The sequence below is a fragment of the Typha latifolia genome, chromosome 13, assembly GCF_019914945.1.
Source record: "Typha latifolia isolate L0001 chromosome 13, TyphaL0001v2, whole genome shotgun sequence".
In the NCBI taxonomy this organism is placed as follows: domain Eukaryota; kingdom Viridiplantae; phylum Streptophyta; class Magnoliopsida; order Poales; family Typhaceae; genus Typha; species Typha latifolia.
In genome coordinates, this window is record NC_133098.1 from 2,786,973 (window position 1) to 2,812,162 (window position 25,190).

Here is a 25,190-nt window from a genome sequence, read left to right on the forward strand (position 1 = left end):
TGCGGGTGACAGGTAGTGGGGGACAGCTGGTCTCGTCTTATGGGAGAACGTGGGTACGTGGCACTCGCAATAAAAGCATCTCTGTCGTCAACTGCGACGGAAATAAGTACAGTGGTGTTATCCCCCATTTACTCGGACAACATTTGGTGGTTATAAATTAGGGTTAAATTATTTTTATCCCTAGTATTTATGTCTAATTACTCCTGTGTACTTTAACAAGTTTTATATCTTTATTTTAATATATTATAGTAAATTTATGAAAAATTAACAGTCTTAGGACTGACTTGAAATTTTTTAAAGTATAGGGGGTAAAGTGATTTGGAGATAAGTAGGAGGGGTAAAAAAAATATATATATATATATTTAACACTATAAATTTATAAGAAAATTTATTAAAATTACATTAGCATCTCTTAAACTATCACGGTGATATATTTTTAGAAAAAGTCACTTCTTAATCTACTTTCCATCCAAGGCAATATCACTTTCTTGGGCTCAGAAACTCTAATTGGGTCCAAATTAAAATATGGGCCTTCAATGTTGAGCCCAATGGTCTTCGGTCTTAGCCAGTTGCCACCAATCCGATCGAACCACCTCCCCTTCTGGGCCTTCTCCACGCCCAAAGGCGGTTGCATTTTACCTCCGCCTCCTCTCGTCACTCCGGCTTTCGTTGTCGCCTTTTCTATTGTGTATATATATATTATTTATAACCAAATAATTTCGAAGTAGGGCTTCTTCGCGGTCCCCAAAACCCTAGTTCCTTAATTATACTTGAGAAATCTCTCCATCGCGGCAGCAGCGTTAGGGCATCTCGGACACCCGATTCTTTTGAAGAGGGGGTTCGATCGCGGCAGTTATGGCTCGGCGCCACCGCGACGAGGACGAGGAGGCGGAGGAGGTGGAAGAGGGGGAGGATGATTTATACGAGGAGGAGGAGGAGGAAGAGGAGGAGGAGGAGGAAGAGCAGGGGAGGAAGGGTTCGGGTGGGAGAAAGCGGCGGAGAGCTGATGATTTCATAGACGACACGGCGGTGGAGGACGAGGACGAGGAGGAAGAGGAGGAAGAGGAGGAGGACGTTGGCCGTGGGCGAAGGAAGAAGCGGAGGAGTGGTTCGGAGTTCTTTGATCTCGAGGCGGCGGTTGATAGCGACGAGGAAGAGGAGGAGGAAGAAGAAGGGGAAGACGGTAATGGCGTTCACTCTTTTTCTAGGCAATTCGCTGTTTGTCTAGCTGTCTTCTTCGCAGTTTGTTGAAGTATTTTTGTGATCTTGGTGGTTCCTTTTGATGTTTCTCTTAGATTTTATCTGTTCTGAACTTAATTTAAGTGCATGAAGAGTTTTTGTTGCTGTAGAGGAACTGGAAGATTTCATCTTAATAACTTGGTCTAGATGCATAAACCCTTTTACAATTGTCTTGGTTGTGTTTGCTAACGGTTTCAGAAGTTGTTTCAATTATCGTGTATTCTTTGCTGTAATTTTCCGTTCTAGGATTGAGTAGACAGACAATATAGAATCGAGCTATGGGAAGAACTTTAATGTTCTCCTTTGGAGTCTGGATATTACCAGAGTTCACATGGAGTTCCTATGGGAGTACATTAAGAAGATGTGCTTTCATTATAAATTTACATATATGTCCATGAAATGAAGAAATCTTAAAAAGAAAAAAAAAGGAAGCATAACATCAATAATGTGATGCTTCAAACACTTCAATGACCACATTACATATTGATTATCATGTGTAACTAATGAAGAATAACGAAGGATTTTTGATAGTTACCATCCTAAAAGTGCCTCTATTTTTCGAGAAATTAAGTATTTCCTAGCATTCAAATAGCACATCTTTGCCGTCCTTGTTCAATTCAATAACGTTTTTCTGCTAGTTTTCAGTAGAATTTCTGTGCGTGCTGCGATAATTCTATCCTTTTATAGTCACTGTAGAGTGTGATAAGATGCAATTCCATTTCAGGACACTACAATTTTCATGTTAGTGTGGTCATAATGTCAATACTGAAGAAGGAGAACAATTTTTGGTTTGTATGGTGATCTTATTTTTTATTTTGAGCATTAGTAGTCTCCTAATAGAGATTTTGTAGGTCTAGTATAACTGCTTGAAGAGTTGTTGTTTTTAAAGTGAAATAAAAGTTGGCAGATTAACAACTTTATTTAGATGCATTAACACTTCTGTAGTTGGTCTGATAGTGTTTGCTAGGACTGCTGGGTTTAAGAATGCATGTATTCATGACAAGGAATTGAACTATTCATAGAAATATCTTTCTGGAACTGTTCCGTAGGATGTTCTGTGGCAACTAAACATTTAACTTGTGAATGGGAATGCAGAATTTATAAATGATGCTGGCGCTGACTTACCGGATGAAGTTGAAAGTAGAAGGTTGCGTAGGCCGTCAATTCTTATGGGAGAGGAACAGGAGGATGTGGATGAGATAGAGAGACAAGTTTATGAGAGATATGCAAAGTCAAGTCATATTGAATATAGTGAGGATGCCACAGATGTTGAACAGCAGGCTCTATTGCCATCGGTGAAGGATCCAAAGTTATGGATGGTAAAATGCGCGGTATGATGTTCCAGCATATTTCTGTTCTTTAAGTTACATCTTTGCTTAGTGCTCAGTATGCCCTTTTATTTACCATGTTCATTGATCTTCTATAATGGTTTCAGATTGGCCATGAACGTGAGACAGCTATATGTCTCATGCAAAAATTCATAGATAGGGCAGACCTCCAAATCAAGTCAGTTATTGCATTGGACCATCTTAAAAACTATATTTATGTAGAAGCTGACAAAGAAGCTCATGTTAAAGAGGTATGTATATGCTTGATTCTTTAGATCTTCTTTTGTGCTTTTTCCTTGGGATGGATTTCCTTGCTAATTTTGGTGCATACCAGGCTTGCAAAGGTCTACGAAATATATATTCTTCAGCAAAAGTTATGCTCGTGCCAATAAAAGAAATGACTGATGTTCTATCAGTTGAAAGCAAAGCTATTGACCTCTCCAGGGATACTTGGGTTCGAATGAAGATAGGGATATATAAAGGAGATCTTGCTAAAGTATGGTTCTGTCTTTTGCCTTTCCTGGTTTCTAGTTTGGCATTCCAAGTTGTAACTTTTCTTCTGCAGGTTGTTGATGTTGATAATGTACGCCAGAGGGTGACGGTCAAGCTCATTCCAAGAGTTGATTTGCAAATCTTAGCTAGTAAACTGGTACAATCTTTTTACACTGCACTTCCATGGCAAGCTTCGTTTTTGGTGATGCTAAATTTGATCTGTGTTCAAGTGACTGTATTCTTTTTTTTTTAACCATTTCGATTACAGTACTGCATTGATAATTTGATATACTATGTGAGAACCTACTTTTTCCGTTAAAACATTGAATTTACTAAGACTGGTGGAATTTCTAAGCATTGATCTTTATCTGCAGAACAAAGTCATTCTTGACTCTTGGGACTTGTCCTCGCATATCTAATTAACTTTCCCTTTGTTATGTACTTGTATTCTTTTCTGGATATCTATAGTGTTCATTCTTAGGGTTTTTTTGCTTAATAAAGTTTCCTTCTTTTCATTTGTGGATCAAAATTACTATTTTCAGCATGCTGAAGAAGTTACTATTTTCAGGAAGGTCGAGATATTGGAAAGAAGAAGACATTTGTACCTCCACCACGGTTTTTTAATATCGATGAAGCACGGTACTCTTGTTTGCCTCTTATCAGTATATAAAACTGAATTCATACTAATAATTTTGATTCTCTTGAAGACTAATTCTTTTGCAACAAACTTATTCTGAATACTTTGTTTCCCTTCTCTTATTTATATCCCATCCCAAATGCAATTAGGGAAATGCGTATTCGTGTAGATCGTCGGAGAGATAGAGATTCAGGAGAGTATTTTGAGATGGTTGATGGATTGATGTTCAAAGATGGGTTTCTTTATAAAACAGTGTCCATTAAATCAATCTATTCACAAAACATTCAGCCGACTTTTGACGAGCTTGAGAAATTCCGGAGACCTGGCGAAGATGTTAATGGAGATGTGGCTAGCTTGTCTACTTTGTTTGCAAACAGGAAGAAGGGCCATTTCATGAAAGGTGATGCTGTTATTGTTATTCGAGGAGATCTTAAAAATTTGGAGGGTTGGGTTGAGAAAGTAGAGGAGGAGACGGTCCATGTTAGACCAAAGATTTCTGACCTTCCAGTAATTACTTAATGACCTTTTTCTCTAGTTACTTTCTGTGAACAATTCTCTCCAAATGCTCATAAAGTTATTATGGTTTTCAGAAGACATTGGCTTTTAATGAGAAAGAGCTATGCAAGTATTTTAAACCTGGAGACCATGTAAAAGTGGTTTCTGGTGTTCAGGAAGGTGCAACCGGTATGATTGTAAAAGTCGAGGGCCATGTCTTGATCGTCTTGTCAGACACCACAAAAGAACACGTGAGCAGCATTTATTTGGTGTAGAGTTATAGATTGGGTGGTTGGTTAAATTACTGCTATGTTTCTAACTTCCTATTCATTCTACCGCCACTTTTAATTGTGACCATCTCTTGTTGTCAGATCCGTGTATTTGCAGATCATGTTGTGGAAAGCTCCGAAATTACTACCGGGGTGACAAGAATTGGGGACTATGAGTTGCATGATCTTGTGCTGCTAGAGTAAGAATTTTCTCTTAAGCACATCACTTTTCTGGTTCATCATGTGAAGTCGGTTTTAATCTTTTCTCAATGTCTTACACTTTTGCCCTAATTGTGCAGCAATTTGTCATTTGGTGTAATTATACGTGTGGAAAGTGAAGCATTTCAGGCAAGAAAGAAGCTTCCGGATGTTGATAATGACATTTACGATTGCAATTTGCCTGAACTAATTAGCTTATGTGATTAGGTTCTCAAAGGAGTTCCAGATAGACCCGAGGTTGTTCTTGTTAAGTTGAGGGAGATAAAAAGCAAGATTGAAAGACGGAGCAGTGCAAAAGATCATTCTAATAACATTGTATCAGTTAAAGATGTCGTGAGAGTTGTTGAAGGACCTTGTAAGGTGATATATGCAAAATTATACTTTTAACTGCTTGAAGTTCAGTTCCTCTTTCTATAGAAATCTTTATTTCTTACCTTCTGGTATGGTTGCTTGTTTATGTATTTCTACTTTCCAGGGGAAACAAGGACCAGTTGAACATATACACAAAGGAATCTTGTTCATTTATGATCGGCATCACCTTGAACATGCTGGTTTTATCTGTGCAAAAGCTCAGTCCTGTCTAGTTGTTGGTGGATCACATGGAACTCATCGCACAAATGTATGCCTTGACTGCTTACAGTTATACTGAGTGGGCATTCTGTTAATGGTCTCTTCTTTCTATTTGTTGGGCTATACAATTTCTTTTTTATTATAACGCAGGGTGCAGAGAAATTAGATGCGAGATATGGTGGTTTGAGATCTCCATCCAGTATCTTTCGTTCCCCAGCAAGGTTCTCCCCTAGGGGAGGGCCTCCTTCAGATTGTATGCCCTTTTGCCTTTTGGGACTTCGCTGATTCTGGGCATGATTTCTGTCGTTATTCTGCACAAAGTCTTATTCAGTCCCATTACTAGCAGTTCTATTATGTTTCATGCTACAATTTATATGACAGTAGATCAATATCAAATGATGCAGTTGGTGTAAGGTACGGAGGAGGAAGAGGACATGATTCTTTGGTGGGTAGAAGTATCAGAATCAGGCTTGGTCCATATAAAGGATATCGCGGACGTGTTACGCAGATTACTGGCTCATTTGTGCGTGTGGAACTTGAATCACAGATGAAGATTGTCACTGGTAAACCTTATTTTCCTGATTATTTTCCTTTATTCTTCTCCATGAAGACTAATGCACCACTAAACTTGTAGTTAAAAGAGATGAGATTTCAGATACAACTAATGTGGCAACCCCATTCCGGTAATAAGTTGTGTTATATCTGTTTCTGTAAATTAAACTTCGTTTGGACTTCTGCTGACATGAATTGTGTGCACATCAGTGAGACAAGATTTTCGTCGGGTGGTGAAACACCAATGCATCCATCACGGACACCGCTTCATGCGATTCAGACTCCAATGAGAGACCCTGGAGGTGCATCTTCTTGAATATCTTCTTTGTTTGTTTTATTTTTCTTCAATTATTCATTTAGTGAAATTTCAACAAGATACTTGGCAAAATATAGTTTTATCATTACCAACAATTATAAGGAACTTTCTTGCATTGTTATGTTCTCTTCCTGGTCCTGCTTTACATTTTATGTGATTCAATTATGTTCTCTTTCATACATGTATGCTTCAGTCTATAAGAGTGTTTGGCACTTCTACTTGCATATCTGCATCAAGTGACTAGTTTTTCTTTTATAATCTCTCTAAGAGTGTCTTGCTATATTTCTTTTTCCTTCTATATTTTTCAAATATAGCTACTTTGACTTAACTTTTGTTTTCTGCAGCAACGCCTATACATGATGGTATGAGAACACCACTGCGCAATCGAGCATGGGCTCCAATGAGTCCTCCAAGGTTCGATCTTTTAGATGTCTCTTTGTGTTTGAAATTTTGTCTTACTAAAGGATATCATCGATGCTTAAAATGGTTATCGTGCTATACCTGTAAGGTGCTTTGTTACTTACCTCACCTTCTACAACTTTTATTTAATTTGAATATTTGAATTCTCGATGTAGCTACCTAGAATCTTCTTCAAGCAGTCCCGGAGTATACATTTTTAGGAACTATATATATTGACAATTCATTCTTTATAAGGAAGTGCATGAATCCATGCCCCCAGTAGAGAAATGTAGGATGGAAGGGCATCAAGGAATCTTTTTTTCTGCTTACAAGTATACTTTCCATATGAGCATGATAAGAGAATTTAGCAATCCCTGGATCTTTTGTCCAGGACTGCACAATTAGAAAGCCTTTCAGACAACTCCTTCGGTTATCAAATCTGCATTCCACAATAGGGAATTTTTTTTTTTCAAACTTCGATGATAAAACTACACGCTTTAGGAATTTTTTTCTCAGATTTATAAAGAAATAACTAGATAACATTATACAAGACTTCTAGCTAATCTAAATCTTTCCTGGTCCAATTTTATAACCATGCTAGCAGCTCTTTAAATTCAAAAGTAGGAATAACTTATCTCCGAGGCAACTAAGATTTAAATTTCCTATATTTTAGGACTTCTAAATTAAACAAAATACTCTAGAATAAAATATTATTTTGTCTCAACAGCACACTTGAAAAAAAAAAAAAAAAAACTAAAACATATAGTTCTCATTGTCTTGCAACTAATAGTGAAGAACGAAGTGTTTTAATTTTTAAGTATGCATGCCATCAAAAAATTGGTTCTCAAGTCATATACATTAAAATCTAGAGAAAGTTCTAAAATATGGAAAATGAACTTCCTAAATCATCTAATGGTGCCCACTGCAATGACTATGTACAAGTTTGTCCACTAGTGGAAATCGATTTCTAAATTTTTAGTGCTCATTATAAGATAGTATGAATAAATTTTTGCCAAAATTGACACTATATTGGAGTTTACTTGGAAGATAAGAGTATTTAGGGATAATTACACTAAACCTCCTGCGTATTCTCACATGCATCCCCTTTTCTTGTACATAGACTCTCTAAATTATAAAAACTTCTCACTCCTTGACAATGTTAACGGAAAATATCGAAACTAACAGTAGAATAATTCCAAGAGGTCGCAAAATTGATCACATGACACTCACATATCATTTTCTTAACATAAGATGTATTTTAGAGGTATTTTATAGTTAAAGGGGGTCAATATGTCAGGGAAAAAATGAGGGTGTATGTGACAGTACTTCAGATGGTCGAAATATAATTATACTAATTATTAGAGGTTAGGTCACTGATTTATTGGTTCTACCGATAGTTACCCTGTCGGTTGCTAATTTTTTTTTAAATATTTAAAAAATATATAGATAGTTCTAAATAATTATAAACAGATAAAAATATCTAAAAAACAATATAATTATGTCTTATATTACTTAGCCATTTTGAACCATTCTTTATGTTTATTAATATCATATTGATCAATTCCTGAATAATAATACAACAATATGTTATTGACTTAACATTTTCAATACATAAATATAGTTTATTAGCAAGACACATGAAATTAAATAAAATTATAAAAGTCGATTCATTTGATAATTTAATACTCACGAAATTTTTTAAAACACAAACATTTATTAACTAAACATGGTTAAAGAAATGCTCTAACTGGTCTGGTTCGGTTCTAATAACTATGCTTTAGAAATAACGTATTTCCACTAGCATGAATTTCCAGTTGTCTTCCTTAATGCTTTCCATGATCTTAGTATATAATGTTTTACCAGGGATAGCTGGGAAGATGGAAATCCTGCCACTTGGGGAACTAGTCCGACTTATCAGGTTTGTTACGTTGCTCCTTTTCCCCCTCAAAAAAAAAAAAATGGAAAAAAGAAATATATTGTTAGGATATCTGTATAGTGGGGAAGAGCATTTTATTTTTACATGCATGCTATCAGTTCTATATGTTTTGAGTCATAATTTTCATTTTATGCTTTTCTTTTTAAAATTTCAGCCAGGAACTCCTCCGGCTAGACCATACGAAGCACCAACTCCTGGTTCAGGATGGGCTAACACCCCAGGTGGCAATTATAGTGACTCTGGGACACCCAGGGAAAGCAGCTATGGTAATAAACCTTTGTGCTCATCTCAATTATTTTTTGCCATCTTTTATATGGTTAGAGAAGTGCTCATTCTTTTCTCAGGAAATGCTCCAAGTCCTTATGTACCATCAACACCTGGTGCACAGCCGATGACCCCTAATTCTGCATCTTATCTTCCTGGTACTCCCGGTGGGCAGCCAATGACACCTGGAAATGTTGGAATGGACATTATGTCTCCTATAACAGGTCTGTCATCCTTTTCCCCATTCTTTGAATAGTGGGATTTTTCAGCATTATATGCTGATGTGTTAGCATGAGTAAGAAAACTTTGCAGATTGATGATCCAAATTTGATTAGTTCATCCTATTTAAGGTTGTATATTTAGTAGTCAATTAACTCTTAGTGGTCAATAAATGGTTAGTTCATCCCATGAGTAAATTAATTTCAGATCAAACTATGTCGAGCTTTCATGACTCTCCATTTGTTTAGTGGTCACAAACAAGGATTGTATGTTTGGCCTATCACCCTGTTACTTTGCCTGGATTTAATGGTGCAATGTCCTCCACTACAGAGTTGCACATTACAGTAATGAAGCGTCTTATAGGCTATGTATGTTGCCATACTGTAACCTCACTGGAATGGAAATATATGGGTATGTAACAAGATGGTTTCAGATAGAAATCCATAGTTCTTGCAACCATTCTTCCCTGCAGTTAGGAGTCAGCCACATATATGTGCAACAAGAACAAGGACGAAATTAATGGGATGGCCTTAGCTAATTGACTAATATTCGTCTTCCTCTCTCTTTCATATTTTTGGTGGTTGAGTTCCATGAGCATTATAGACTTAATTCACTTTGACCTTTTGATTCAAATTTTTGATAGCTTGGTTTCGCAAGCACTAAAAGGTTCAGGGCAGTATGCTTAATTATGAAATATATAATCTAGTAACACAAGTGTATGCAGGTGGTGAAGGCGATAATTCTTGGTACATGCCAGATATTTTGGTGAACATTCTAAGGCCTGGAGAGGATTCTCATGGAGTTGTAAGAGAAGTATTGCCGGTATGCACGTGCTCTTCTGGAAGAACTTGATTTTGTAGATGACGATATAGATAAATTGTGGGAGCTTCTGTTTTTTTGTTTTCTCGTTGTTTCTTCGATTAACATCGATATTTCTATAAACTTTTAACAGGACGGATCCTGCAAAATAGCTCTTGGATCAGCAGGCAACGGGGAGAACATTGCAGCTCTTCCAACAGAGTTGGAGGTGGTCAGACCCAAGAAATCTGACAAAATCAAAATCATGAACGGCTCACTTCGTGGAGCAACTGGAAAGCTCATCGGAATTGATGGTTCTGATGGCATAGTGAAATTAGATGACACATATGACGTCAAAATATTGGACATGGTCATTCTTGCTAAACTGGCGACATAGCAATATACTGGTATTTCCACCCAAATAGTTTGAGTTGGATGCATTGAATAAACCCTCTACCGCCATCACTTTCTATTCCAATTGGGTGAATCCTGTAAGCGCTAACACCTCGAATTCTCATTTGGATATTGGCTGGTGATGGGAGGTTTATCATTCACCTGGTTGACCTGAAGCATGACTTTGAAGCCTCGTAATTATGTTGCTGTTCTCCGAATCCGATGGAGCTGTAAATGTAAAGGTAGAGTTCCTCATTGTAGTAGGCTGTCCAAAGTAATGTACAAAGTTAAGTGTTGTAGCATTTGGCTGTAAAGACAAGAATTAGCCTATTATGAATTCTAATTTGCAATTCATTTTCTTTTAGTCTAAGTTCTCTCGCTCATCTGATGCTAGATACAGTGGGTTGTCTTTAATTATTTGTCGTCTATCTGTTTAAGTCAGGATCTTTTGCTATTTATTGTTAGTTTGTTTGACTACGATAGATTTCTTAATAAATTAGCTTAAGTTCATGCTTTCTGTTCCTGGTTGTTCTTTTACTTACCTTTTGTGCCTGTAATTTAGGACATCTGATTTGGAAAAAGCTCCTTTGTTTCTGTAGGCGAATGATAATAACATCTCTATTAGATGAACGATGTTAAGTTATTGTAATCTCACTCACATATAGAACGAGTTCATAGAATTTTTTAATTATATCAGTGTAACAAAATTTATACCGAGATAAATTTATGCTTATTCCTGAAAGATAAGGGACTCGTATTCGTATATCAGCTCTCACTTCACTGCCAACAACATGAGATAATTAAAATGATAACCTTATATTAGAGCCAACCCAATCAATGATCGAAGCTTTTAAGACAAGTATTTTTCGAGGACACAAGTCTACGCTTCATGTTGACCAAAGCCCAATCCAAGTCCAAAGTGGAAAAAGACAAATCGGTCCAATATCTCTCATTTCTCAAGGCGCAAACGTAAGGGCTCTTTTGTCCACTTCCAAGGAAACTGCCAATTGTGATGCCCGATAACTTTCCATCAATCTACGGATTGCCCGCGTCGCTATCCCCGAAGACTCGATTGCTATTCGCCGTGTGTGGGGTTTGGTGGGAGGCGTAGAATTCCTTCTTCCACTTCCCTCCTCTCCCATTCGCCGCCTGCTCTAAATGCTCGCTTAGAATCGCCGAAAGCGAGAAAGATGAAGACTTGAAGACGCCATGAGATTCTAATAGTAAATAGAGTGAAGGGCGAGAGTCTTCTTTGGCCACGAAGAAAGTTGAGACGATGGAAGGGAAGAGACTCCAGAGTAGCAGCAAGGAGAAGAAGATTAAAAGAAAGGAGGTTACTTTTTCGTTATTTCTTCTTCCTTTTATCTACTTTTTGACGTTTTATCTTTATTCTCATTTGGGCCTGGCTAATTTCTTGTTGTTATTGCTGGGTTTTCTTGTGCGGACATCGGGGAGTTAGATTGGATTGGAGTTAGTTTTGATTTAGAGAAATGGGATCTACTCTAGTCTACTGGATTGCAAGATGGAACGAAATAGATTGAGCAATAATATCTTAGTTGTATTGGGGCAATGATTTAGAGAATTTGCTACATAAATTGTGGACAAAAGAACAAGTACTACGGCTTACACTGCTCATTAGAGTTGCTTGATTTTGTGGTCTGATGATCCAGGATTACAACTACGATTGAAGTGTCCTTCAGATTATAAGCTGTAATACCTTTACATTTGCTCTCAATTTGTTCGATGGTTTGCTCTTTAGAGCCCTGATCATTAGTATCAGATGTCGTAAAGATTGCGCTGCTTGAAGCTTTGATCTATCCTAGAGTACTTTTCTTCATCCTTTTTCTTGTCCTTTTGTTTTCATTTACCTGCCGCAAGCGAACATGTTAGAATGGCGTTAATGAGCTCACAATTTGGATGCTAAAGTCCAAGTTTCTAACTCATCCAAATGCTCTATTGGTAATATCCCTTTTATAGCCTCCAAGTGAAAGATAAATCAAGCCACCTCGGTTAGATACTCCTGAACCAAAAGGAGCTTTTTCCTAGTGCTCTTTTTGCATAAGTGGTTTTGACTTGTTGCCTTCATTGGTGAATACCAAAGGCCCTCTACCCTGTAAGTAGTGGTAGTGACTTTGGATGTATCCTAGTAATTCACAAGTTTGTTATCTTTCTGCAAAAGAATTAAAGAAGAGCAATATCTATCCTGCTGTATATCTGGCATCAGTACCCACATTATTAGGTAAAAATGTGAGGAAAGTTGATCTGATATCACATGAAAGGAAAGCTTCCTAAGAATTTGGATTAACAGGTTGTACACAGATTTTATTTGGTAAAGCTGGAACATGACACAATTAATTGAAAATGGAACTTTGCTCGAGTTTGGTAGAAGCCATTATAAAAGCAATAAAATGGTGTGGAGGTTAATCTTTTTTAAGCTTTGTTTCTTAAGCTTTTCGCTTTTCCAAAAGCCATGTTTTCACTGTCTTGATGTTAGTTAGTGACTGCCACAAATTTGGATCATTTATGCTTAAAAAAATTGAGCTTGTCTTTATGCTGCAGCTAATCTGGTGACATTTGGGTAGGTATTGGAGAAGAAAAAGGTTATTGATGAAATTATAAAAAAGGCAGCAGTTTTAAAGGACCATCTAGCTTCCTTTCCTCCATTTTGCAAATATGATAGAAATGGTAAGCAATAATACTCAGAGCTTTGTTAACTTGAAAAAGAATCACCATATTTTACTAAAATGCATGATCCCTCAAGATTTCCGGTATTTTTGTTAAAGCTATTGATTTACAGATTTCTCATGCTGCTCTGGAGCCTCTCTTTTTATTCGTGGAGGATATTGGTTTTCTAGAATAGGAATATCGTAATCCTGGAAATATTGGAAGTTAGATTTATCATAAAGAGAAATAAATGTATTATTGTAGCTATTTGCACTCTGTTCCTTTTACTGTACATTTTGCTCATCATGCAATATTTTGATTGGTTCACTTATTTTAACGTTTTAATAAAATAAGTTCCTGTGTTAGTTCTACTACTTCATGTATTATGTTTTTCTTGAGGATTAGGTCTTTCAGTCTATTTGGAGTCTGGATCTGGAGACCAACTTTCTTCACCTGCAAAGACGTACATTCAGAAACTTCTTAAGGTGAAATGCACTTCTCTTTGCTTTCAAACTCTTTTTTTTTTGTCTTTCATAAATCTCATTGAATGGAAGATCTAGGTTAATATGGAGGGTCCATATGGTTCAGAGTGGCCTTCAGAAGAAAAAGTAAAGCGTAGGGAAATGGTTTCCCATGAAGCACGTTATATATTTGTGCGGGAGTCCCCAAATGCAACTTCTATTGAGAAATTTTCAAAGTCAGATGAAGAAGCAACAAGAACTGGTTGGGTGGGTGATGGGGATCCTCTGGTTGGTTTTGTACATTATCGGTTTATCGTTGAGGAAGATGTACCCGTTATTTATGTGTATGAGCTACAACTGGAGTCTTGTGCACAAGGAAAGGGATTAGGGAAGTTCCTAATGCAGCTAATTGAGCTTATTGCTCGTAAGGTAGTTATATTTCTTTCTTGATGATGTTGGCATTAATTGAAATGGAGCTTTTCTTATCATGGTGATTATTGTATCAGCTTCAACAGCATTCTTTTATGTCTTCATGGTTAATATTTATTTCAGTAGAATGGGTATTAACATGCTTCTCTTCTAAACTCTTTTTTTCATACGATTGAGATTTGAGCATCCAAATATAGCAAGAGATAGATTCCTCTTGAGAAAATGACTGCTTGTTTCACTTTCTTGTATGTTATGCAGAACCAAATGGGAGCCGTGATGCTAACAGTTCAGAAATCTAATGTGCTAGCTATGACCTTCTACACAAGTAAGCTGAGGTAAACAATGGATATGACCTATCATTAGTTCTTTTAAAGAGCTTTTCTTACCAATAAATAATGGTACTATAGTAGTATCCAAAACATCTTGAGTTTGTAACGTGAATGTGTCCGCCACTGTTACAGTCTGAAATACTAATCCTTTCATACAGATATGTAATTTCAACTATTTCACCATCACGTGTGGATCCACTGGTACCAAATTTACTGCCTATAATTTATTTTTTTAATTTTGAGAAGCATTTCATATCCTTATGAATTCCTTCTTTTAGCAGATTGGAGCTGAGAAAAGCTATGAGATTCTGTGCAAAACATTTGACTCTGAAGCTAAGGCCCGATTAGAGGTATACTATACAACTGATTTGTCATCGAGTCAATTGATCTTCATGACACCCGTTCTATTATCTTTTTGTTAGTAAGGCAAGGATATTTTCTGCAAATCTATGTGAGTTCAGAATGATCCTAAGAAGGATTTCTAGTCTCTAGATTTTGAAAGTGGTGAATCTGTAGGATACAGGTTCATGTTTGTGGAGCTTCCTCCCAAATGTAGAGAGATTGCTTAACTGTCTGACTGTCTCAAAAAATTGTGTATTAACTTTTCTTATGCACCTTGCCCCCTTTACTTTAGTAAGATAATTATCGTCAAGAGTTCTGATTATGCTTGTCTGGTGGGGAGGGAGTTGACTGTTTCTAGAATCATTCTGAAACATTTTAGGATTACAATGAAAATTGTAGCTGTAGCTGTTTCTAGACAACTCTTTTAAAGGGTGCATTACATTATTCCTAAGATGCATTACATTATTCCTTCGGAAACTTGCTTTCCAGCTGTAGCTGTTTCCACCACAACTCTTTTAAACACGACTGCTACTTTAATATGATTTTTAAGCTTTCCAGCTCCATCTCTCCTTTCATTAACTTTGTCCAATTAATAAGCTGTTCTATCTTTTCTCAAATCTTGAGTACTTAGGATTTGTTCACTTCTTTGTTCTTGCATGGACTTTCATGGGTAGCCATCTTATTCTGTCTTCTTAAATGCCTGCCATACCTACCTTTGGGTTAAGGTACTAGACGTACATAACATATGGCATGGGTTCTTGTCACTACAATGGCACGCCATGCCTTTGTAGTAAAAAGAGTCAGTCAAGCTTATACTGGTTTATTGATACCATTTCAGTGAGGTAATGGGAACTTTGTGAGATATGTAAGGGGCAATCCTTTGTGCACAATAAATTTTGTTGTCAGTACTGGTTTAAGTACTGGAGGCCATGTATGTTAAATATGGGTACATGGTGTTTGTTATTTGGACTAGCTTTTCAGTATGAGCATGGTTACATTTGATATTGACATGTTTTGTGATCACAATTAGCAATATCAGACATTTAATTCAAATGCAGAATGTCCTTGAGAAACAGATACTAATGATGTAAATAGGCAACAGCCATGTGGTGATGATACTCATGGCTAATGTAAAACAATATTGAGAATCAAATGGAGACTTGCTCATCAATAGTAGCATCAGTGGACTGTCCCACATATAAGGTAACTGAGAAGAAGTTTATCTTGTAACAGGGGTTAATAAATGACAACATGCATAAAATGGTTCCTTTCTCTATGCGTACTTTCTTGTACTTAGCTTTGCCGCTGGCTGGATTAGTAGATACCTGGACCGAATAATTGTAAAGAGTAGATATAAACAAACAAGTATACTATTATGTTCAAGATGATATTATGTATTTATGTAAACCATAGTAAATTGTACTCAAAACATCGACTAACTTGCTTGTGCTAATTCTTAGAGCCAGCAAGTGAATCATTATTTCCATCAAGGCATCAATTAAGCAGATGGTATGAGTGCCTCAAGTTTGGCAACAAATTAGTTTTGTCATTGGATATTTGGATCTACTTATCTACTTGGGCATTTTGACAACCTTGGCTTAGTTTTTACTTGGTAGCCTGTCATAAATACAACTGTTACTAAAAAGCTTTATCTACATTAACTATAAGATAATGCAACTGTCTGCTCTCTCCCTTTTTCTTCTATTTTTCATAATAATATTTTCTAATCTTCTACGATCTGCACCAAATATGTATGTATTATAGATCATGACCTAGGGCAGAAAATGGAAATTTTATATTGTAGACTTCTCTTTTGGAACTTGAGTTTATTACTAAACTTTTTCTAATTTGTTTGAGTTGCTAGCTTTTTGTTTGAGTTGTTATCTTCATCATAATACCTATTGTTGAATGAAGTATATCTGTTTAATCTTTCAGCTGGTTTCTCCAATGAAGATTTATCATACTGCTAATATACTGTTGGTGAATCGCTGCAGGGAACTGACTAGGCGAGAAATGTGATGCAGCTTATCTCACTTGTAGAATTACGATCATATAGTAGTCAAAGGTTAACTAAATTCATTTTCAGGACATCGTTACAAGCTCCTTATTTCTTATTCTTTATTAGTTGGGCTAATTTTTGTTGGAGGTGTCCATAGCCCAAGAATATAAACAAAGAAAGTTCGGCAACATTGTACTAGTATTGTGCCTGAGAAGTTTGTTGCACATATATGAATATAGGATGTCCAGTTGTCATGGCCTATCTCTTCCAAGCTCCTATGTATCCACCCTAACATTTCGTGCAACGATGTTGCTTTAGAAATTATCTTGACTACTATGGTGGCGATCAGTTGACTGATATTCTTCTGATGTTTATGATTATTATCAAAGAGTACGGAGTTTTTATGCTTGCACAATTAGTTACATTTAAACAAGCTGAAAGCATGTAATCTGCACAGCTAACGGCTGTTAGGCTTGATCAAAATCAGAGATCAGTGTATGGGTATTATCTCAATTATGTTTCATCAATACTAGAAAGAGTACCCAACTGATTCAATGTTTAAAACAGTATAAGCTTATATGGTGCATTAATGGAGGTTGTCAAGTTTGGCTGAAGTAAATTTGCCCGATCTGCAGATATGTTCTAATTGATATAGCTTTTGCATCCACCGAATTGATTTCTCATCTGTGTTCCTGAAGCTGGGAATTTATTTTCATCTACAAATATTGTCTGATGGAATCTGTAGGAAACTCTGAAGGCCCATCTACCTTTGCATGTCTGAAAATAAATTGGTCTCTGATGCACAAGTTACTCCAGGTAAGCTAGGCAAAGGCATCTTCTCACGCTATATTCTCAAAATTTTCCTAATTAAGTGACAGGTTGGCTTTTGGTCCTCAAATTTTGGAAAAAGTTGGTTGCGAGTTGAATCTTTTTCGACTAACTTCAGACAGGTCATAGAAAAAGTACATGCCAAGTTCAATATACTTGTGCCCAAGTTCTTTCTTCTTGGTATGCTGAGTTAATTGGTGGACCAATGCCAACCACAATTTGTCTAGTAGTTTTTGTAGAGATGAGTCTTGAATCTTGATGATATCTCATTGCCCACAATGGAGGCGTTGGAATTGCCATGGGAAGAGCATTTAGAGAGGTGGGGGAGATCTAAGAAAAGAAGAGTGAAAGAGAGAAGCATAAACAACTACATCCAAAGATGTTGGTAGAGAATTAAAAATGTCTCCACTGCACGTGTGAAAGGGTTGAATTAATGGTGTTATGTTGTTGTACCGTTCTGTTCTTTGCTTTCTTCATGCATTTCTTGCAACAGTTAAAAGTTAATAATATTCATGGCAAATTGCAGTCTTAAAAAATGCCTACAAATATTCTCCTAATTTTGTACAAAAACTCTGCTCTGTGATTGATACATTTATATATCTTTCCTAGCAGAGAATTAAGTGGGATGAATGATGAATGAGGCGACCGTGGCCCACCATCTTTTCTTACATGAAAAATGCCAAGCTTTTAATTATGATGTGATGTTTTCATAGGATTGGATAATGCTTTTGATGTGCAAGGGAAAACTTTTTTTTTTCTTAATAATTTATGAGTTCGTAGATTATTCATAAGTTGGACGAGAGCCAATTCATCTTGATACATTACAACGTCGTCAGCATTATAAGTCTATAGATAGCAGAGAGAGAGTTAAAAATAAGCATCAAAAACCTTAAATTTAGTACATCTGAGAGCTCCTAATCATCCGAAGCCTTAAAAACTTTTCCAATGGAATCTTCTGATGATCTTTGAGGAAGCTGAAGCCATATAGTGCTGGATAATAAATGCTGCAATGCCTTGCAGGGAAGGAAACTGATGGCCTGAAAATCTGCGTGGGACCCCAGAAGAGTACTACCCTCCTTTCTGTGGATCTTCTTCTTTTGATCCACTACCTACTGCCACTATGTCTACTTGGAACAATCTCTCACTCTCGATGCTCTTGTCTTGTCTAAGGGGTTTAATCGAGCTGACTAAACTTAGAACGAAAAATTAATTTTGAGTCTAATTACATAATCAAATTTAAATTGCATCTGATCAAACTTGAAATAAGATGTAATTCAATAATTGATTCATATCAATCATTATATATATATATATATATATATATATAAATATAATATTATATTATTATTGTTGAGTTTTATTAAGAACGATTTTGATCGAGGCAGCTGAAGATTAAACTAAAAATTAATTTCTGAGTCTGTTTTTGTAGATCGAACTTGAAAAGGATGTGTCAACAAGTGCAACTCTGCCACTTGAGAGATAGTGGCAGAGTTCTTGAACCCAAACCCATTGCATTCAAAATCTATGTTTGTAAATAATGTGCATGAGATTATTTGCAATCCTTCAAGATAATTACATGCGTGTGGTGGTTCCCCACCTTCTTTCCATAACAAGAGGAGGTTTCAGGAAGGGTCTCTCGGATGAGGAATGAGCTCACAAGGAGTCCAATCTTTCTTCTCCAATTTGTCAGTCCTTTTTCCCTTAAAAAACAACAGAAAGATGGAAGTCAGTTACAAAGCTTTTTCCTCCTCTGGGGATGAATCAAACATTCGGGACATGTATAAAGACAAGTATACTCATTTGTCTTCAAGCTTTTAACCCTTGGTCTCACTCCTCTTGCTTCTCCCTATGTTGGAGTACAGCTACTCTTCTCCACCAACGATCTCCTTATTTCCTCCCGAGTTCTCTCCTCACCTTTCCATTATTTTCTTCTTCCTTTCATTACCATTTTGGTCTTTTTTGAAGAGGAGAGCTCCAAAAATCGTAGCTTTCTTCTCCTGTCTCACTCACATCACCAAAAAGTTCTGCGCTTGCTTCTTTGTTTTGCTCCCTCAGGGGTTTTGTTGCATTCTTTAGTTATAGACTGCATTCCCAGGGGCCAGAGAGGGGAAAGATTGGTTCTTTTGTTGGTTTTGTTGTTTCTTTCTCTTCTTCTCTTCTTTGATTTGGGGTTTGGTGAGAGTTGGGAGGGAGGAAATTTGTGGGTATTGGGTTGGTTCATGGGAATGACTAGTGTGAGAATGGAGACTGACTGTGGTGCTTTGCTCAGAGAGCTTCAGGTCTCTCTCTCTCTCTCTCTCTCTCTCTAATAGATTGTCCATTCGTTATTTGTGTTGGTGAAATGTACTATTTTTCCTTTCTTTTTAGTTTGTATCTTTGAAGATAAGAATTTCAGGTTACATGTCTTGGTTCTCGACAAATTTCTTTTCCTTTTTCCAAGTGTCTGCAATTCATAAGTTTTCGAGCTAGAATGCTCAAGTGCTTTCCGTTTATATTGATCAATAGAAAAGAAATAGCAGCTATCTAAAGGAAGTGCTTATTTTCTTTTCTGATTCTTCTTGAAGTATTCAATTTATGTTGTATGAAAGCAAGTGTTTTTATCAGAACCTGGAAATCGAGTAGCTAATTTTAATTTCTGAGGTTCTGATCACACACTGAAATCTAAAATCTTCACAATTTTGGTATATCATGAGTGAATCTCTTGATGCATGTACTTTTCTTGCTTGGAAGCAGCATATATGGGCTGAGGTAGGAGAGAGTGAACAGGACAAGGAACGCATGTTGTTCGAGATTGAGAGGGAGTGCTTGCAAGTATACCGGAAAAAGGTCGATGAAGCAAGCAAGGCTAAGGCACAGCTCTATCAGTCGGTTGCTGCTAAAGAAGCAGAGATTGCAGCTCTCATGGCCTCCCTTGGGGAGCATACAATTCAGTCAAAGGTATTCATCTGGACCAGTTAGCCTATAAAGCTCATCATGTTAAAATAAGGGATATGTAAGTTTTTTTCAAATTGGACTGCATTATTAAACTTATTGACTCAGTCAACTAAGTTTCTGACCAAATTCTCCATATCTTCTGGCTTTTCTTTAAAAACTTTATAATTGAATATTCCGGAGTAATATCATGGTACCTTGTTATCCTTCCCTTTATATTATGCAGTGCAATTTAATTATCAACAACCATAATGCACATCTTGGGCACTACAGTTCTAAGTTTCAGTTTTAGAAAATCTATCTACTTTATATTGTCATAATATTGTTCAAGTTTCTAGACATTACAAATTCAGAAGTTCCAACTATTTACTCCTTCATACCTCTGAGTGCAGGAAGACAAGAAGACGGCACCACTGAAGAAGCAGCTTTCTACCATCATTTCTCTGTTGGAAAATCTGAGAGCCAAGAGAGAGGAAAGGATCAAAATGTTTTCGGATATGCAATCACAGATTGAAAAGATCATTGCTGAGTTAACAGAGAACAATTACGATAGTGTCACTACAATTAAGTCAATTAATGGTGATGATTTATCACTGAGGAAGCTTAATGAATATCAAGCACAACTGCATGCACTCCAAATAGAGAAGGTATCTCTTCTTCACTGACATTAACTTCTCTTACCTTGACTTTCTTCTTTTGTAGGAATCTGCTCCATGTAACTTCTTAGAATCAGTAATTAAGATACAATGCTGGTTATGTACCTGTTAATGAAGTTATAATAGGCTGAGGTTATAAAAGAATAGTAGTTATAAATCCGAATTGGTCTCAGACCTTTGCAAAACAATAGAAACAACATTGAATGGAAGGCCACAGAGACAAAAAAAAAGAAGCTATCTCAACAAGATCTATAATGCGTAAAAAAATAATGCAGCTGCACATGACATGTTCAATTCCTAAATGTATGAGAATAGAATATTGTCAGATCTTTGATACACTGAAGCCTAAATGCTTTTTGAGATTAACTGTAAGTTCCTTTTGCTATCAAATTATAAGCATTATTATTTAGGCACCAGGAATAAGTTCTAGATGATACAGTGTCCAACTCATGGTCTGTTAATTAGTCAAAGAGTAAAGAATATCTACATTTAGGTTTAGGAATTAATTTCTAATCCTGCCCTGTGCATAACAATACGCCAGGTTTAGAAAGCCTTTAACCCTTCAACATGCATCTTGGTTAGGTATTTTTCTATAAAAAGTATCTCAACAAGAGATAGGTTCTAAATTTAGAAATAACATGAACCACTTGTTTATGGTAAATGATTGCCATTTTGTGTGCTGACCTTGGCTGTCATTGATAATCATTTTCCTATTGGTAACTTTCCTTTTTGGTATCAGGAACTCTAGCACAGGTGGCAATCTCAATAAAAAAAAGATAGAAAAACTTTGCTGATGGAATCTTTGTAATGAACATTCTCCTAGTCCTGTCACTAGAATTCTTATTGTTTATGTTGCTAACCTTTAGTTTCCGTAGTGCTCATTCATTCACCTTTTGACCATCTTGTACATGATTAAGCGTAGGAAGAACTTGCATTTGCAAACCTACCATGTGCAATAGGTCCTGTATTCATACGTCTAACATTGTCATCTGTTTTCTATTCTAGCATATCATATCCAATTTTTTTTCTCTTCTTCCAGTCTGATCGCCTACATAAGATTCTGGAATGTGTAAATGAAGTGCATTCTCTATGTGGTGTCCTTGGACTGGACTTTAGAAGGATGGTGGATGAAGTGCATCCCAGTCTGCATGAGACTGCTTCAGGGCAATCAATAAACATTAGTAAAAATACACTGGAAAGTCTTGCTCAAGTTGTACTGAAGTTAAAGAGAGAAAAGTGCTTGCGACTTGAAAAGGTTATTTTGAAATGTTTTCACGTTTCACATTGTTTTGTATGCCTCTTAGTATCTTTAACCTATTCCTGCACTATAGCTGAGGAAATCTGTGGAATCATTATTTGAGCTCTGGAAATTGATGGATTCTTCTGAACAAGAGAGGAAGCATTTTAAAAGTGTAATAAGCATTTTTCAATCATCGGAAGATGACATCACATGTTCCGGTGTTCTCTCAGAGGAAACAATCGAACAGGTTTGTTTGGTGGGAACCACTCTGGGTTCTTTTGTGACTCAAATATTCAGATCTCTGTTGCTTTGTTTGCAGACAGAAGCTGAGGTCGAGAGATTGAAAGAATTAAAAGCCAGTAGACTGAAAGAACTTGTTTTGAATAGAAGGTCGGAACTTGAGGATATATGCAAAAAGGCACACATAGAACCTGATATGAGTACTGCTCCTGAAAAAACTAATGCGTTGATAGATTCTGGTACTGGATTGTTTTCTAATGCAGCTACTTTTTGACGTTTCCTTTCGTTATTTACTTATTTTCTCTGGTTACTGTCATCCCTATTCAGGCCTGGTAGATCCATCGGAACTTCTAGCAAAAGTTGATGAACAAATAGTAAAAGCGAAAGAAGAGTCTGCAGGCAGGAAAGATATAATGGATAGGATAAGCAAATGGCTTGCTGCTTGTGAGGAAGAAAATTGGCTTGAACATTACAACCAAGTATGCTTTTCTTTTTTCTCTATGATGATAAGTTGCTGAAAATGTATGAACACGTAGATACATCCACATATCTAAGACTGTAATAACAAATATGTGCTCTTAAGTTCAAATTAACTATGCATAAACATACCAATATTCAATGAATTTGATATTAATGTGAAATTCCGTAGGGCTGAACTCTCAAATGTCTATAAATTGCAAGTTGCTTCCTGTATTTCCTGAAATCATGCTTGTTTCTGGGCTAAACTTGCCAATTAACCCTCTATGATGAAGGATGAGAATAGATACAGCGCTGGAAGAGGTAGCCATATAAACCTAAAACGGGCAGAGAAGGCACGGATTACTGTCACAAAGATTCCAGGTACTTTCTGCGAACCCTATAGCATCTGAGATCCTATCATATATTGTAAATCTAATATGGGAGATGGTTCCAGCTATGGTGGATAACCTAATAAGTAGAGCTTCTAGTTGGGAGGATGAAAGGAATACACATTTCCTGTATGATGGGGTATGTTTGGTTTCTATGTGCTTCATTTTAATGCATGTAATTGATGCATTTTATTTTCACACTCGTATATGCGATTTATGTGGATGCACTCATATGGATTTCCAGGTCCGTTTTGTATCTATTCTAGAAGAGTACAAACTGACTCGACAACAAAAAGAAGAGGAGAAGAGACGATATCAGGTAGCTTTTGCTTTTTAAACTATCCCTTCACTTTATGCTAGTGACTTCAATTAGGTTGTTTTTTGAACACTTGTCAGCCTTCTTGCAGGATCAGAAGAAACAACAGGCTTTGTTACTTACAGAGAAAGAAGCGCTGTTTGGGTCAAAACCAAGCCCAAGAAAGACCAACAGTTTCAATAAAAAACATATTGGGCACCATGTGAATGGAAATGGGAACGGTTTCCTGACTCCCAGTCCACGACGGGCGTCTATCGGTAGCGCCACCCCTGATTTCCTCACACCGCGATCCTATTCTGGTCGTCATAGTGGAAACTTCAAGGAGGCGAGATGGTTGTCACCTACACCATTGAACTTTGTTGCTATACCTAAGGAGGATAGCATGTCAACATTCACATCTATCAGCGGTTCAGAACCCGAGTCTCCATCACAAGGTTAAATCTAGACATTTAACACTACTTCCTCTGAACCATTCTAGTCTTATGCATTTCAAAATACATGCCATTCTGGACTAAGCACTTACACTGGTTTCCTTCCTTCAGGATACTAAACATGGGCTAAATTTTCAGAGATAATGCTGCAAATGGACAAGTGAAGCATCAGAGTTACGAGCAGATGTACATATCGTGCTTTGTTCCGTTGTGCTGTGCGCGATCTTATGATTTTAGGGTTGGCGTGTCATTAAAATTTGAGTCAATCATCTACTTCATGTACATTTGGTTCTTTAGTTGTAAGAACATCCATATATATATATATATAAGAGTTCTTTTGTGGATATCTCTATGTATGCACATCATTGAGTTAGAGCTTCAATCACATCCACTGGAATACTACAACTGATACTTTTTAGTGTCTGTTTGCATGCTCTTTTCTCTATGGTATTTATTCCTAATTCTGGTCTAATAAAACTTTATCCATCTTTTTTATGAATCAATCATCCATTTATCTTGGCATCTTGTTGTGGGATAAGGCAAAGACTTATCTATTGGCCGACCTGAATCACTCACTGCACTCCCGATCGAAGCCACAGTGGCTTCTCATGGACATAAATTTAATTGGCAAGACGAGATTGGGCACGAACTGGTGGAAATTAAAGGTGAATTTTAGAATAAGATTGGATCGGGCTGGATCATAGCTAGTTTGAGTTACAAATGGGCTTCAGGCCCAACAAATATTTTATGACTAAAAGATTTTTAAATTTCATAATTGGCACTATGTTCTTCAACAAAATATCATAGTTAAAATCACAAGATAATTATTGCCCATTTCCATAGTATCTCCTCTTTTTTTTTTTTGTTACATATCGATCCTTTAAATTATGAAAAATCTCGAATTTTATTTATTTTTAAACCAAAATATTTAATTATGAAAAAGTAATTTTGAGATTTTTCATAATTAAAGAGTTAATGTGTTATATAAAGAAAGATAACAGTTTAGAGGTTTAAGGTGTAAATTGTTCCTAAAATCATTAAGCTAACAGAAGCTACATTATAAAAAGACTATTTTACCCTTGTATAAATTGTTAAAAGACTATCTTATATTAACCTGATATTGCATTAGGGACGAAGGGTAATCTTGCCATCTGGATGAATTAGTTAACCTTAGCACCCGTATGTTGGGAATCTTTTATAAAGCCCAACAATTTTTAATGGCAATTATGCAAAGAAAACCCTACACATACTAGATCCTCCTCAGTAGGGTATTCTATTTACACGTCAAATTACTAATCTGCCCTCCACCTTTCAAGAATGACCGGCTTCGCCGTCGTATCAAACCCTACG

General features: G+C 36.6%; 3 protein-coding genes across 4 annotated transcripts; all 3 read left to right on the top strand.

The window, feature by feature from the left end:
* Nucleotides 1-657: 657 nt before the first annotated feature.
* Nucleotides 658-10,496, top strand: LOC140799796 (putative transcription elongation factor SPT5 homolog 1). Its single transcript, XM_073154262.1, has 22 exons — nucleotides 658-1,183; nucleotides 2,335-2,570; nucleotides 2,675-2,818; nucleotides 2,902-3,063; nucleotides 3,133-3,216; nucleotides 3,628-3,698; nucleotides 3,846-4,203; nucleotides 4,287-4,442; nucleotides 4,563-4,660; nucleotides 4,760-4,808; nucleotides 4,887-5,039; nucleotides 5,155-5,298; nucleotides 5,400-5,502; nucleotides 5,654-5,812; nucleotides 5,884-5,932; nucleotides 6,012-6,103; nucleotides 6,462-6,531; nucleotides 8,380-8,434; nucleotides 8,607-8,718; nucleotides 8,797-8,940; nucleotides 9,660-9,757; nucleotides 9,888-10,496. The coding sequence occupies exons 1-22, from the start codon at nucleotides 856-858 to the stop codon at nucleotides 10,128-10,130; spliced, it is 3,108 nt and encodes a 1,035-aa protein (XP_073010363.1). The 5' UTR covers nucleotides 658-855; the 3' UTR covers nucleotides 10,131-10,496.
* A 686-nt stretch (nucleotides 10,497-11,182) lies between these two features.
* Nucleotides 11,183-16,707, top strand: LOC140800321 (uncharacterized). 2 transcript variants are annotated; one of them, XM_073155047.1, is made up of 8 exons: nucleotides 11,183-11,459; nucleotides 12,709-12,811; nucleotides 13,190-13,275; nucleotides 13,351-13,680; nucleotides 13,939-14,015; nucleotides 14,168-14,210; nucleotides 14,291-14,359; nucleotides 16,346-16,707. In XM_073155047.1, exons 1-8 carry the CDS (start codon nucleotides 11,403-11,405, stop codon nucleotides 16,355-16,357), a joined length of 777 nt encoding a protein of 258 aa, XP_073011148.1. In that variant the 5' UTR covers nucleotides 11,183-11,402; the 3' UTR covers nucleotides 16,358-16,707. The 2 variants fall into 2 exon arrangements, with proteins under 2 accessions (XP_073011148.1, XP_073011149.1); XM_073155048.1 differs by having other exon boundaries at nucleotides 13,196-13,275.
* Nucleotides 16,708-18,781: 2,074 nt separating this feature from the next.
* Nucleotides 18,782-24,186, top strand: LOC140799545 (65-kDa microtubule-associated protein 6-like). The gene is made up of 12 exons (XM_073153903.1): nucleotides 18,782-19,457; nucleotides 19,912-20,115; nucleotides 20,502-20,756; nucleotides 21,805-22,020; nucleotides 22,097-22,252; nucleotides 22,325-22,484; nucleotides 22,573-22,724; nucleotides 22,998-23,085; nucleotides 23,159-23,232; nucleotides 23,338-23,412; nucleotides 23,501-23,843; nucleotides 23,952-24,186. Exons 1-12 carry the CDS (start codon nucleotides 19,398-19,400, stop codon nucleotides 23,957-23,959), a joined length of 1,791 nt encoding a protein of 596 aa, XP_073010004.1. The 5' UTR covers nucleotides 18,782-19,397; the 3' UTR covers nucleotides 23,960-24,186.
* Nucleotides 24,187-25,190: the final 1,004 nt, after the last annotated feature.